Source organism: Lynx rufus, unplaced genomic scaffold (genome assembly GCF_022079265.1).
Source record: "Lynx rufus isolate CCGP_SWC_20201006 ecotype Redwood Valley unplaced genomic scaffold, mLynRuf1.p SCAF_8, whole genome shotgun sequence".
NCBI classification, from domain to species: Eukaryota; Metazoa; Chordata; class Mammalia; order Carnivora; family Felidae; genus Lynx; species Lynx rufus.
Window position 1 is genome coordinate 134,024,766 of NW_025814896.1, and position 13,196 is coordinate 134,037,961.

At 45.5% G+C, this 13,196-nt stretch overlaps 1 protein-coding gene across 1 annotated transcript in view; it reads left to right on the top strand.

The window, feature by feature from the left end:
- The first annotated feature begins 6,894 nt into the window (after positions 1 to 6,894).
- ADAM17 (ADAM metallopeptidase domain 17) overlaps positions 6,895 to 13,196 on the top strand; it is a 53,699-nt gene continuing 47,397 nt past the window's right edge. Inside the window, exon 1 of the mRNA XM_047068923.1 lies at positions 6,895 to 7,139. Within this exon, the coding sequence (XP_046924879.1) occupies positions 7,043 to 7,139 (97 nt within the window). The 5' untranslated portion in view covers positions 6,895 to 7,042. The remainder of the gene's footprint in view (positions 7,140 to 13,196) is intronic.

A 13,196-nucleotide genomic window follows, 5' to 3' on the forward strand; every position in this document is an offset into this window, starting at 1 on the left:
GCGGTCTGTGAGTTCGAGCCCCGCGTCAGGCTCTGGGCTGATGGCTCAGAGCCTGGAGCCTGTTTCCGATTCTGTGTCTCCTTCTCTCTCTGCCCCTCCCCCGTTCATGCTCTGTCTCTCTCTGTCCCAAAAATAAATAAACGTTGAAAAAAAATTTTTAAAAACAAAAAACAACAACAACAAAAAAAACTGAAAGTTCGAGGCACGTGGGTGGCTCAGTCGGTTGAGCTTCCGACTTCGATTCAGGTCATGATCTCACGACTTGCGGGTTTGAGACCCGCGTGGGGCTCTGTGCTGACGGCTCAGCCTGGAGTCTGCTTCGGATTCGGTGTCCCTCTCTCGGCCCCTCCCCGACTCGTGCTCTCTTTCTCTCCAAAAATGAATAAACACTAAGAGAAAAAAAAAGAGGGCACCTGGGTAGCTCAGTCGGTTAAGTGTCTGACTTTGGCTCAGGTCATGATCTTGCAGTTCATGGGATCGAGCCCCGTGTCAGGCTCTGTGCTGACGGCTGGGAGCCTGGAGCCTGTTTCAGATTCTGTGTCTCCCTCTTTCTCTGCCCCTCTCCTGGTCGCACTCAGTCTGTCTCTCCCTCTCTCAAAAATAAACATTAAAAACTGAAAAAGAAAAAGAGTCCCTTCCTTAAAAAAATGAATGAAACGGAAAGTTTGTTTCTTTTTTTTTTAAGTTTATTTTGAGAGAGAGAGAGAGAGAGAGAGAGAGAGACAGAACACATGAACAGAGGAAAGGCAGAGAGAGAATCCCAAGCAGGCTCCATGCTGTCAGTGCAGAGCTCGACAAGGCTCTGTCTCACAAACTGAGATCAGGACCTGAGCCAAAATCAAGAGTTGGAAGGACATTCAATGGACTGAGTCACCCAGGCACCCTGAAAGTCTGTGCCTTTGACCAACATGTCCCATTCCCACCCCTCCCAGCCCAGCCCCTGGCAACTACCATTCTACTCTCTGCTTCTTTGAGTTTACCTTTTTAAAAATTCCACGTATGAGTGGCTTTATACATATACAGTATTTGTCTTTCTGTGTTGGATTCCTTTCACTTAGCGTGATGCCCTCCAGTTTCATTCATGTTGTTGCAAATGGTAGGATTTCCATTTTTAAGGTTGAATAATATTCCATTGTATGTGTATACCACATTTTCTTTATCCAGCCTTCTGCCCATGAATACTTAGGTTGTTTCTGTACCTTGGCTATTGTAAATAATGCTACAGTGAACATGAGGGTGTGGATATGTGTTTGAGACAGTGATTTCATTGCCTTTGGGGATATTCTCCTTAAAAAAATACTAGTAGAATTACCAGATTTTAAACATTCAACAAGTGAGTTCTGTTTTTCTGAAAAGTGCTAAATAGAACAGGTTTTCAATTAAGGTCACTGGCCACTGAAGATCTGGAGGGTAATTGGTGATAGCCTCCTCTCTGGGGCCTGTCAACCCAAGAGTAATGACTTATGGCCACTTTAGACCTGAGGTAATTTCAAACCAGCACAAGTTTCCATTTTTTCTCTTTATCCAATCTACTCTCTGTGTTCAGTTATTCATGTGGTTCAATTACTCTGAGATCTCAAGGGAGAGAGAAGGGATTTAAGAACAAAAAGAACCAACACAGCTCCCTTTTCTCTTTTTAAAAAAAAATTTTTTTTAACGTTTATTTATTTTTGAGACAGAGAGAGACAGAGCATGAACGGGGGAGGGGCAGAGAGAGAGGGAGACACAGAATCCGAAGCAGGCTCCAGGCTCTGAGCCATCAGCCCAGAGCCCGACGCGGGGCTCGAACTCACGGACCGCGAGATCGTGACCTGAGCTGAAGTCAGATGCCTAATCGACTGAGCCACCCAGGCGCCCCATAGCTCCCTTTTTTCTATGGCGTATGATATATATATATATAGGCAGTATGATACCTCTGCTCACAATGTCCAGTTGATTCACTACAAATAATCCCGTGATGAAGATTCCTAATAAAAAGTCATAAGGGGTGCCTGGGTGGCTCAGTCGGTTAAGCATCCGACTTCAGCTCAGGTCATGATCTCACGGTTTGTGAGTTCGAGCCCCACGTTGGGCTCTCTGCTGACAGCTCGGAGCCTGGAGCCTGCTTTGGATTCTCTGTCTCCCTCTCTCTCGGTCCCTCCCCAGTTTGCGCTCTGTCTCTGTCTTTCAAAAATGAATAAATGTTAAAAAAAATTTTTTAATAAAAAAGTCATGAAAATAAAGTGTGGGGGGGCGGGGAGAGGAGGGAGGAAAAAAGAAATGGGTACTAAGATTTTAGAAATGAATCTCCTTGAAATAATATTTTCAATGAAATGATTGATTTTCTTCTCGCATTGAACCTGGGGGGAAATATTATTCCAGTTTCTATCAGGCCTGGTTCTTTTTTTGCCCATTAAAAAAATCCAGAAAAGAATCATCTGTTTATCAGTGAGGATCCTCAAATATTCTGCTCTGCTCCATGCATGGTATATTTTTCATGTTTCTTTCTAAAAGACCCTGCAATGGGTTAAAATTTCTGAACTAAAATCTTGGAATCTAGAATTCTTGGTGTATAACTTTGTATATAGTCGTGTTCCAGGAATGGCATTTGTTATCTGATGGAGATTTGTGAATTGATTCACGTTTCTTGAAGTAAGTGCTAGCTTTACAGAGACTTGTTCACTGGCAAAAAAAAAAAAAAAAAAAAAAAGCGTACAGATGTAGGAATAATTAGCATTTTAGAAATGGAGTGAGGAAGGCACTATTCATCTATAAGTACTGGTGGGATTAGGACAGAGAGTGGCTAATAAGAGAAATAGAGCTAGGATGACAGAAGAAGTAAAAAAAAAAAAAAAACAAAAAAAAAAAAAACAAAAAAAAAAAACAAAACAACTCAGCTAGAACCAAACAGCTATCTCTCTGATCATTTAGACAAAAGATCTTACCAACACTTGTGTGGATTTGGTAGTTAACTCCAGAACCAGATGTGGCTATATGCGTTTAGTATTTGTAAGTATTTTACTTTTTATATTTTCACATTTTTTTTTTAAATGGTTATTTTTGACAGAGCATGAGGGAGGGAGGGACAGAGATAGAGGGAGACATAGAATCCGAAGCAGGCTCCAGGCTCCAAGCTGCCAGCACAGAGCCCGATGCGGGGCTTGAACTCACGAACAGTGAGATCATGAGTGAGATCATGACCTGAGCTGAAGTCAGACGCCCAACTGACTGAGCCACCCAGACACCCCATTACTTTTTATATTTTATTCTCAAGTTCACTTGCATTAAGTATATAATTATAAACAATTCAGTTTATAGCAGATCAGTGAATCTCAAGTATCTTTTACTTATCTTTATTGAATTCTAAATTAAAGGAACCACTTCTGGTGTTAAGGAAAGGAACCTAGTGTTGCAGGATTTTTTTTACCACAATACCTGGGATTCGTTGTCTCGCCGCTTGGAAGAATGGAGAGGTGGACACAGAATGAGCAGCGGGCAAAAGTTTATTAGAGTATAAGATTAGAAAGGGAGAATAGTAGGAAAGCTCTCTTTACAGAGAGGGGACTTGCGAAAGCGAATGCCTGTGACTCTAGACAAGGGTCCTTGTTTTATAAGGTTCTGGTCAGCGCCCACCTCCCCTTCCCCCTCGTTCCTTCCCAGGTCCTAACCCTATTGGCCAGATAGCTCTGGGTGTTGGGTTGTCCATTCCTGATTGGCTCGTGTCCATTGAACCAGGGGTGGCCTATGGCCTCACTTAGGTCTTTTGTCAAACTCCTGAGGGGAACCCTGAGGGGGAGTAGGTGGGGTCTTACAGTCTTAAGAGGAAACTTGAGGGGGTTTGCTGTGTTCAGACATGCCTAGCATTATTCCAAAATGGGTGTCCCCCCCACCCCCACCCCCCAGGGATCTCAGGCTCTAATCTTTCCCTCTCTGCCTAGTGAAACCTATTGTCTCCTATCATACTAGTCAACCTGCTCCTGTATTTTTTTAAAGCAGGCCCTATGCCCAATGTGGGGCTTGAACTCATGACCCTGAGATCAAGAGTCACATGCTCTATAGACTGAGCCAGCCCGGTGCCCCTGGCTGTATTTTTTTTAAGTGGATAATAGTGGCTGTGTAACAAATGACCCCTACCTTAGGAGCTTAAAGCAACGTTTATTCTCTCCCGAAGTTTCTGAGGGTCAGGAATCAGGGAATGGCTTAGTTCAGTGTTTCTGCCTCAGGGTCTCCAGAGGTTGCTGTCAAGCTGTTGGGCTGAGGGACTGTGGTCACCTCATAGCTCGCCGAGGGCTGGAGAGTTCACTTCCAAGCTCACTCATATGATCTGCAGCAAGTCTAACCTAAGAGAGAGTGAGCAAGCCAAGTGAGCACATCAGATGGAAGACACAGTCTCTCACAACCTTGGCAGTGAAATACCATCACTTCTGCTGTATGCTGTTGGTCATACAGACCAACTCTGGGTCCAGTGTTGAAGGGGATTGACTATACAAGAGTGTGCGTATCAGGAAGCAGGGATCACTGGGGGCTACTGAGAAGCAGTGGCCATGGAAGCTATCAGATCTCTGATATTTATATCCCATTGGGTAAATCTGAAAGAAGGACTTTTAACAAATTCAATTTTAAAAGTGTTTATATTATGCTGGAAATTTCATCCTTTCATGCTGATCAATTCTTTTTGGGATAAGAGAATAAAAGCTTGGAGACAACTGGCTCAGACTCCTAGTTTTCCTATCCAATATGTCCCTCTTATCATGTTCCTCTGACTCTTTACCTCCCCCACGTGGTGCTCATTCATCTTATTTTACTTATTTATCTTATGGACAATGAGAAATGAAAGACAAACATCAAATTGGAATTTGGGTCCTGATTTGTAAACGGGAGAGATTGCTTCGAATTCCTGGAAATCTAGGACTTCTGGATATGAAAAAGTAGACCAGGAGCTTCACTTTTACTGGGCCACTGGGCAGGCATAGCTGGTAAAGCAGAAGACTCCTGGATTGTGAGTTCAAGCCCCACACTGGACATGGAACCTACCTAAAAAAAAAGGGCTGCCTGGGTGGCTCAGCATCTGACTTCGGCTCAGGTCATGATCTTCTGGTTTATTGGGTTGAGTCCCGCATCGGGCTCTGTGCTGACAGCTTGGAGCCTGGAGCCTGCTTCGAATTCTTTGCCTCCCTCTCTCTCTGCCCCTCCCCTGGTTGCACTGTGTGTCTCTCTCTCTTTCAAAAATAAACACTAAAAAAATTAAAAATGGCATTTATGAAACAGATAGCTAAGTGTTTTCTATGAGCAAGTGTAGAGCCGTGGAAGACACTGAAAGAATATAAATGAAGATCTAAATAAAGTTTATAAGCTGGAGAGTATGGTGCCTAGGTGTTCAAGAAAAAAAAATTGTACACAATGGTCACATTTTTGGGGGAAACAATTTTTTTATTTTTAAAAAATGTTTTATTTTTATTTTGGGAGAGTGCACACAAGCAGGGGAAGGGCAGAGAGAGAGGGAGGCAGAAGATCCAAAGTGGGCTCTGCTCTGACAGCAGAGAGCCCCGATGCACAACTCGAACTCTTGAATCGTGAGACCATGACCCTAGCCGAAGTCGGATGCTCAACTGACAGCCACCCAAGATACAATTTTTTAAGTTGGGTACAATTTGCAGAGGCAAAATTCTGCCTACCTTTGACTAGGCACGCAATCAGTGTTTCTATTTAATGAAGGCCTACCTCAGATGAACCAGTTGCAGTTAAACCAAAAATGCACAAAGCCAGTGACTATGGATAACAACGGCTGGAAAAGATGCTGAGGTTTTACTAAGGCCCTACCACAATGAACCTAAATTTAAACCATCGTTTGTGTATTTTATTAGGAGCTAGCCTTGAAAGTTCACCAAGCAAGGCTATATTCTATTCCCAACAAGTTATCACTTCATAATGGAGAAAAGGCTGTTCCACTCACTCTTAAGTGGGAAATGTGTTATGTCCTACTTGTATAAATTTTAGTTGAACCAAAATAGCAATACGCATCAAATGTTATTAGAATGTTTTCTTCAATACTATAAACACTCAACTACTAAAATTATGCGAAGGATTGCAACACAAGATACAAACTGCTTTGGGAACTCTCCAATCTAAGCTAAACGAACCAAGCAGGACTTTTTAGAAAGTTGGCTGGAAGATTCTAGCTCCTGTACTCACAGATGTGGAGGAGTTAGGGCCAGGAACCTAGTTTCTGTAAAAGCTTGCAGACCCTCTCTACCTACAGCGGGGCCAACGAGAAAACTCGCGTCCAGAAGGCTACCTTTCATTTCCCGCCACCAAGCCTTGTTGATCACAAGGGACGCCGCCGGTGGCCGCACGCTAGGCGCGGACGGCCCGCCTGGACACCCCACTTGCGTCCGGGAGGCTGGTCTCCCAGGACCCTGGCGCGTGGACAGAGATTCTCCCGGGTCAGAAGCTGGGCCGCCTCCATCCGGCGTCCCAGCCCAGGCGCCCCTCGCGGTAGGCCCTGGGCCGCAGGGCGCTTTCTACAGCCGTGGAGTGAAAAGCGTAACGGGGATCCTAACCAGACGTGGGACTCAGACGACGGAGGCGGCCCGACGCGCCTCTGAGGGCCTAGTCACGAGCTCCCGCCTCCCTCGCGGCGGTCACCCGAGGACAAAGGCGAGGCCCGGATGGGTCGAGTCAGGCCGTGTAGGCGCCGGCCGCGCCCCTGGGGAGACGGAGCGGGAGGGCGGAGGGGCGGTGAGGGGGCGGGGCGCCGGCACGGGGCGGGGCCAGCGAAGGCCTCCCGGCATGCCGCGCAGGGCCAGGCTTCCGGCTGTGGGCGGTGTGGGGGCCGGCGGCGGCCGGAAGCGAGTTGAGCCGCCCTCTCCGAGCGCTTCCTGCACTTCCGGGGACCTGGAGCCGAGGTCTAGAGTCTTCCGGTAGGCGGCGCGGGAGGAGTCAGAGTCTTGAGGGGCCGGGCCGGGCGGATTCCCTTCTCTCCCAATGCGAGCAGTGTCCTGAGCGCCCCCCCCGTCAGGCGAAGGCTGCCCAGAGAGCTGGAGCCGGTGGCCGGGCCGGGAACATGAGGCAGTGTCTCCTCTTCCTGACCAGCGTGGTTCCTTTCGTGCTGGCGCCGCGACCTCCGGACGGGCCGGGCTTCGGCTCCCCGCAGCGACTCGGTAAAGACCCGGGAGAGTTGGCTTAGACAGGCGCCGGGCGCCTGGAGCGCGCTGCTTTCGGGGAAGAGCAGGGGAGCAGGATCTTTCAGGTGTTTGGGGGCGGGGTGTTGGAGGACGGTGGCGCGTCCCTAAGTTTTCAGTGCAGGAAGGGGGTGTGGCTCTCGGAGTTTAGGGAAAGTAGGAGGACCGGCTTGACTTTCTGAATGGGAAAGGGATACTGGAAGGGCCCCCTGTGGTGACTGAGGCCCGGGGAGGGGTCGGCCTCCTGAGTTTGTGTTTGGGGAGTAGTTCGGGAAAGAGGGAAGCACGGGGCGGGCGGGGGGGGGTGTTGGCTCGTGTTTGGGGAGGGAGATGTGGTGCAGGTCCCTGTCCTACTAAGGGGTTCCTACCAAAGCCGGGACTTGGTGGAGGATGGGAAGGGCCCAGAGCCCCACAGCTCTCCCTGGCTCTCCAAAATGAACTAGAATTTCTGCTGTAGGAGGTACTTAAGTAGTAATCTGGTTGGAAGGCGGAGACCGGAGAGCTCAATCTTGAACTTCTGTTTTGCGAATTTTTAAGCAGGTACTTATTTAAATTGTAGCTTATTGGAGGTGCTGGGAGGAGGTGCTTAAACCTACCAAGAGGACTTTTTGATGCTGCGTGAAAGCCTTCCTTGCCATTTTAAAACAAAGAAGTTCTCAGAGACGACCAGTTTGATCAGTTTTGAGCCCAGAAAGTAGAGGGTTCTTATTTAGATTTTCTAAAGAGGCTGGATTTTCAGGATGGACGTATATTCAGAGATGTGAAGTTCGTGTGAAGTTACAATGTCCTAGGGTCTTTTACCTTCCAAAAGTTGACATGTAACACAGTTTAATTAGTAACTACATATGAAGCCTAGTATGTTTTCCCAGTGTGCAGGGTTGATTTTTTCATAGTTGTATTGGTCCCCAAATACCACCGTGATTCCATATATAGTGTTGTGAAGATTGAGACACCACGTGGGCTTTCTTTATAGCTAATTAAAACCTTCACATTAGTTTGCCTGGCAATTCTTTTATTTAAGGGGAAGAAATTGTAATTGACTGAGGGTATTAAAGGTGTTGAGTGTCCTCACTGGAACAACTGCTTTGTGGTTATCTCAAATTGAAATGGATTACAGGTGAGTAGTTTAATGAACGACAAGGGAGCTCGTTAGGAAGGGCCGAGATGTGCTAAGTCAGTACAGACTGAAGGGGAACTTTGAGGTAGGGGTGGTCAGGATGGAGGGATAGGGTAAGGATCTACTTCGTAAGGATAAATGTTAATAAAAAGAACGGGTTTTTTGAGATATTAAAATTATATTTTCACCAGTATAACACGGCTGTTTCACTTTTATTAACACGCTCTTGTTCACAGCTGGAAAGTCAGTAGCATGTGAATCCTAAGGGTGCGCACAGAGTGGAGGAAAACCTTACTCTCTAGATGAACCCTCTACAACATTTACAGATCGTAGAAGTGTGTGTGTGTGTGTGTGTGTGTGTGTGTGTGTGTGTGTGTGTGTGTGTTGACGGTGTGCTTTGTATTTGTGAGGTGGCTACCACTAGTGCCAGGAAAATGCATAGACTTATCCATGTATTCACCAGATGTTAGAAGAACACGTAGCGTATGCAAGTATTACGTGTGGCGCTGGCAATAGAAAGATGAACAATGTGGGGCGCCTGGGTGGCGCAGTCGGTTAAGCGTCCGACTTCAGCCAGGTCACGATCTCGCGGTCCGTGAGTTCGAGCCCTGCGTCAGGCTCTGGGCTGATGGCTCAGAGCCTGGAGCCTGTTTCCGATTCTGTGTCTCCCTCTCTCTCTGCCCCTCCCCTGTTCATGCTCTGTCTCTCTCTGTCCCAAAAATAAATAAAAATGTTGAAAAAAAAATTAAAAAAAAAAAAGAAAGATGAACAGTGTTCATCTTGACGAAGCTTTTGCATCAGTCGTGTAGAGAGGTCCAAACGGACAGTTCCAAAGCAACATGGAGGAGACTGATACAAGTGCCTCATGGCAAGTATTGTTACCACGAGGAGGCACCCGACCTGGCCTGGGAAGGTTATGGAAGCTCCCTGAGGGAGGTGATACTCAGAGCCCAGACTTTAAGTTTAGGTAGATGAAGAGGGAAAATAAGGACACTCCTGGCGGGGGCACTTAGAGACTGTAGAGTTGCAAGGAATCTTAGAGATCATGTTTTAGTTTTTAAAATAAAACAGAAAAAAATGAATCTAAGGAAGGTGTAGTGAGTTGTCCCGTTGTCACAGTGATAAATATATGCCTTGTGGGTATTCTTTCTTTTGAAGAATGACTCTGTGTGTGTGTGTGTGTGTGTGTGTGTGTGTGTGTGTGTGTTTGAGTTTGATGGCTTAGGATGTGATTGGTTGCTTAACTGCTCAAGATCAAAGAATAGTTTTATAGTTAAAGAGCATGGTTTATGGTAGCCTACTTATTCTATAAATGCTACTGTAACCTCAGTGTTACTTTTCTTAAGTAAATTCTACCCCCGACATGATGCTCGAACTCACAACCCCAAGATCAGGGGTCACATGCTCTACTGACTGAGCCAACGAGGTGTCCTTCAGTACTAAATATTGATTGGGATTTGATAACAGTCTTTGAAGGATAGAAATATATACTAGAATCCTGGCTTTTGAAGTACTCCATGGGACACCCAAGATGATTTCGATTGAACTGTTATGAATTGCATAATTCAGGAAAATTATGAGTCATGTGAACTTAGTCACGATGATATCTTGTTGAAGTTGCGGCTGGGGTGTATAAGTCTCACTCTGATTTCAAAAGTGTTTTCCTTTTGTGTTACTTTTAATAAAAGAGGATGTAGTGGGTGGAGGAAAAAAATATAGGTCATGATGAGGGATGAAAGTTTGTATCAGAAACGTTTTGAAATTTACCTTGAGGTTATTGGTGTGGGGATTCTCCACATTGCAGTGCTTGTTTCTCATTATTGGCCACCATTTTGCTCAATGGTTTGACATCTGGCTTCCTCTTTTGATGTTAATTTTGCTTACAGGCTGCATTCCTTTGAAACCGAAACACTTAACCACCCTAACTGCTCCAAGAGAGATTTAATGCCAGTCTGCTTTGAACTAGTCAGAGAGATAAACTGTATTTCATTGAGAGAAATCCCTTTGGCCTTTACAGAGTTTTCCAGAACAGTAAGTGTAGGTGTCCTCTGAGGCCAAGGGTGGTTGATTTTTGGGTTCTTTACCAATTTGTACTTGTGAGAGATGGTGTTTTCAGTTAGAAGTATAATTTAAAGAAAGTCTGAAAAAAGACTGATAGAGGGAAGGAGGGACCAGAGTAGAGAATAGATTTTACTGAGGTAGGGAAGTGAAATCAAATGCTTTTTTTTATATCCCTTAACTTAGTCCTAAAATTAACCCAGGAGAGTGGTATCTCCCTCCCACACGTTTCTTTTTTTTTCTCTTCTCTTCTCTTCTCTTCTCTTCTCTTCTCTTCTCTTCTCTTCTCTTCTCTCTTCTCCCCTCCCCTCCCCTCCCCTCCCCTCCCCTCCCACATGGGTTGTCGACTTTGACAAGTCTCATCTGCTGCCCTCCTTTCACTTACATATTCTAATAACTAGTAAATATGTATCTCTGACTTAGACTTGTCCGAAGCTCCACACTCCTGTATCCAACTGCCCACTTGATATTTCTGTCTCCTGTTCACAGGCACTTCAAATATAAGTGCAGAATTACTTACCATCTATTTGTTTGATGAGAAGAAAGTATTGGGTACAGTGGTTAGGAATAGGCGGAGGTGCTGGAAGGTGTGGAAGTAGTTCACTGACTATTTTGGATTTGCATCCCTTTCAGCTACAGAGCTGTATGGACGGATCTCGGTTTCCTTACAGGTTCCCTTGGGTTGTGCTAACTTTTATTTGGGCTTAGAGTTGCCATGTGGCTGGTCTTGCTGGAGAATCTTGGCCCTGGTGAAGAGTTCTTGATAAGGAATTATTGAGACAGCTCATCCTCCATCACCCCTAACTGTGTATACCTATGAAATTGAGTTTTTAGTTCCCAGGCTCTGGGGTCCACTGCCCGGCAGAGAGCACCGCTCTCCTTTTTCTCATCCTTTAGCCCCAGCGAGGGATTTACCCACATCCAGAGCCTATTTCACAGTAACCTGGCCAGGCCACTCCCTTCTCCTGCATAATTTGGGGAGTCCTGAAGAGCGGTCAGGTCTCCGGTGTCTTCTGCACAAGCAGACTAAATACAGCAGTCCTGCCTTTTTCCTTTTCATGTCTGACATCAGAAGTAGGAGCATGACACTCATGTGTCACTTTGGGGAACTCTGTTCTCCACCCAGCAGAGCAGTGGTGAGTAGGCCGAGGGCTACAGTGGTTCTGCATTATACTTGCAAGTTACGCAACTTATTGTAAAAAGAAAAATTAAGTAAAAGTCCACAAGTGTTCCCAGACTCTTCTCATACAACAGTTGATTGTTTAAAAATTGGTTTTATCATAGAAATGTTGGCTCTGGGCTTGATGAAAGAAATATGGGTATAGTTTGTATCAGTTAGTGGCCATAAAAGCAGATCCCAGAGATGAAACAGTTTGGGTGTAAAAGAAGGATGGAATGGACGGTTTATCAGATCTATAGGCCACTTCACACCTACATGGAGAAAGCCAGTTTACTGCAAGCCTGAAGCTCCAGTTTTCTCCTCCTCCCTTGAGAACATGTAGAAGGAATGAAGTATCAGCTGCTTTTTACTGCTCATGTCGGAGTTGAAAATTGTGTAAAACAGATTTGCTTTCTCTGCCTGAAATCACTATGTGACTTATCACTGACAACTGCAATGTATGATGACTAAATGCAGAAAAGTCTTACGTAAAGGAACAGTGTAATTGCAAACTGTATAAGAAACAAGATATAGTATGGAACTCCAGAGTCTTTCAGCATCCAGCTGTCCCCCATCGTCCCTTCCCCCAAACCTGCTCCTACTCATGTTTTTGTTTTTGTTTTTGTTTTTTTAAATATCTCCGTGAATGTGGTGCCACTGTCTACCCAGGTACCCATGCCAGGAACCTGGGGGTCTTTTCATGATCTCTGCCTGGATGGCTTGTCTGCTTACTAGCCAATTTCCCAGACTCCGGTCTTGTTCCCCTTTAGCCCACTTTCCACACTGCAGTCACATTGAAATTTCTTACAGCTGTTGCCTTATCTCTGTTGCCTTATCTACAGTCCAAAATCCTTAATTTAGTTCCATGGCCTTCCTTGACCGAATTCTGTCTGCCTCCAGTCTCACACCTCTTGTGTCGTTCTGTACTCCAGCCTCAGTGAGTTACTTTCATTTCTTTGAGTATTCTGCTCTGTTTCCTGTGGACCTCAATGTATATGTTAGGCCTTCTACTTAGAACCCTGTCCTTTCTTTCCCTTGGTGGACTCGCCCTTTTGGTCTTGGCTTCAGTACTGTTCCCCAGGAAAGCATCCTTGGCTTGCCAGGCAGGAGTCATCCTGCTCTGTCCTTCCATGACTTCTTGCAACTTCCTCTCCCTGGGTACCTGACATACTTTATAATTTTTTTTTGTATGGTGGTCTTCTCTCCAGTGTTATAATTCTATCAGATACCTATTTCTCTCTATTATATCCCTAGTGCCTGGAAGGTGGGATATTTTCAACAAATGTTGAATAAATGAGTAGGTGGGGTCTGGTAGAAGGGAGGAAAACTGTGCAGACTGTGTATGCAGGAAAGGAGCAGTGGGGGTGGGAGAGCAGTAAGGACAGAAGCAGTAAGGACAACTAGACAGAGGAGGCCAAGTGAGGGAAACCATAGCATGTGGCAGAGAAGAGCAGGGAGGGATGGTAGGCAATACCTAAATAAAGTAGTACTCCAGTCTGACCTTTTGAATTGTGTCTGTTGTTTTCTAATTTTGTGTTTGTAGCCAGCTAAATTGAGAAAAAAGCTCAGTTGTTTACGGGACTGCTGGAAGGACTTAGAAAGCAAGGAAGATGTCCTCATTGTAGAGAGTGCTGGGCAGCCTTGGTGGAGTGCTAAGAAAGATAATTAAATGGATTCTGTTTAAGTTTATTCCGAGATTTGG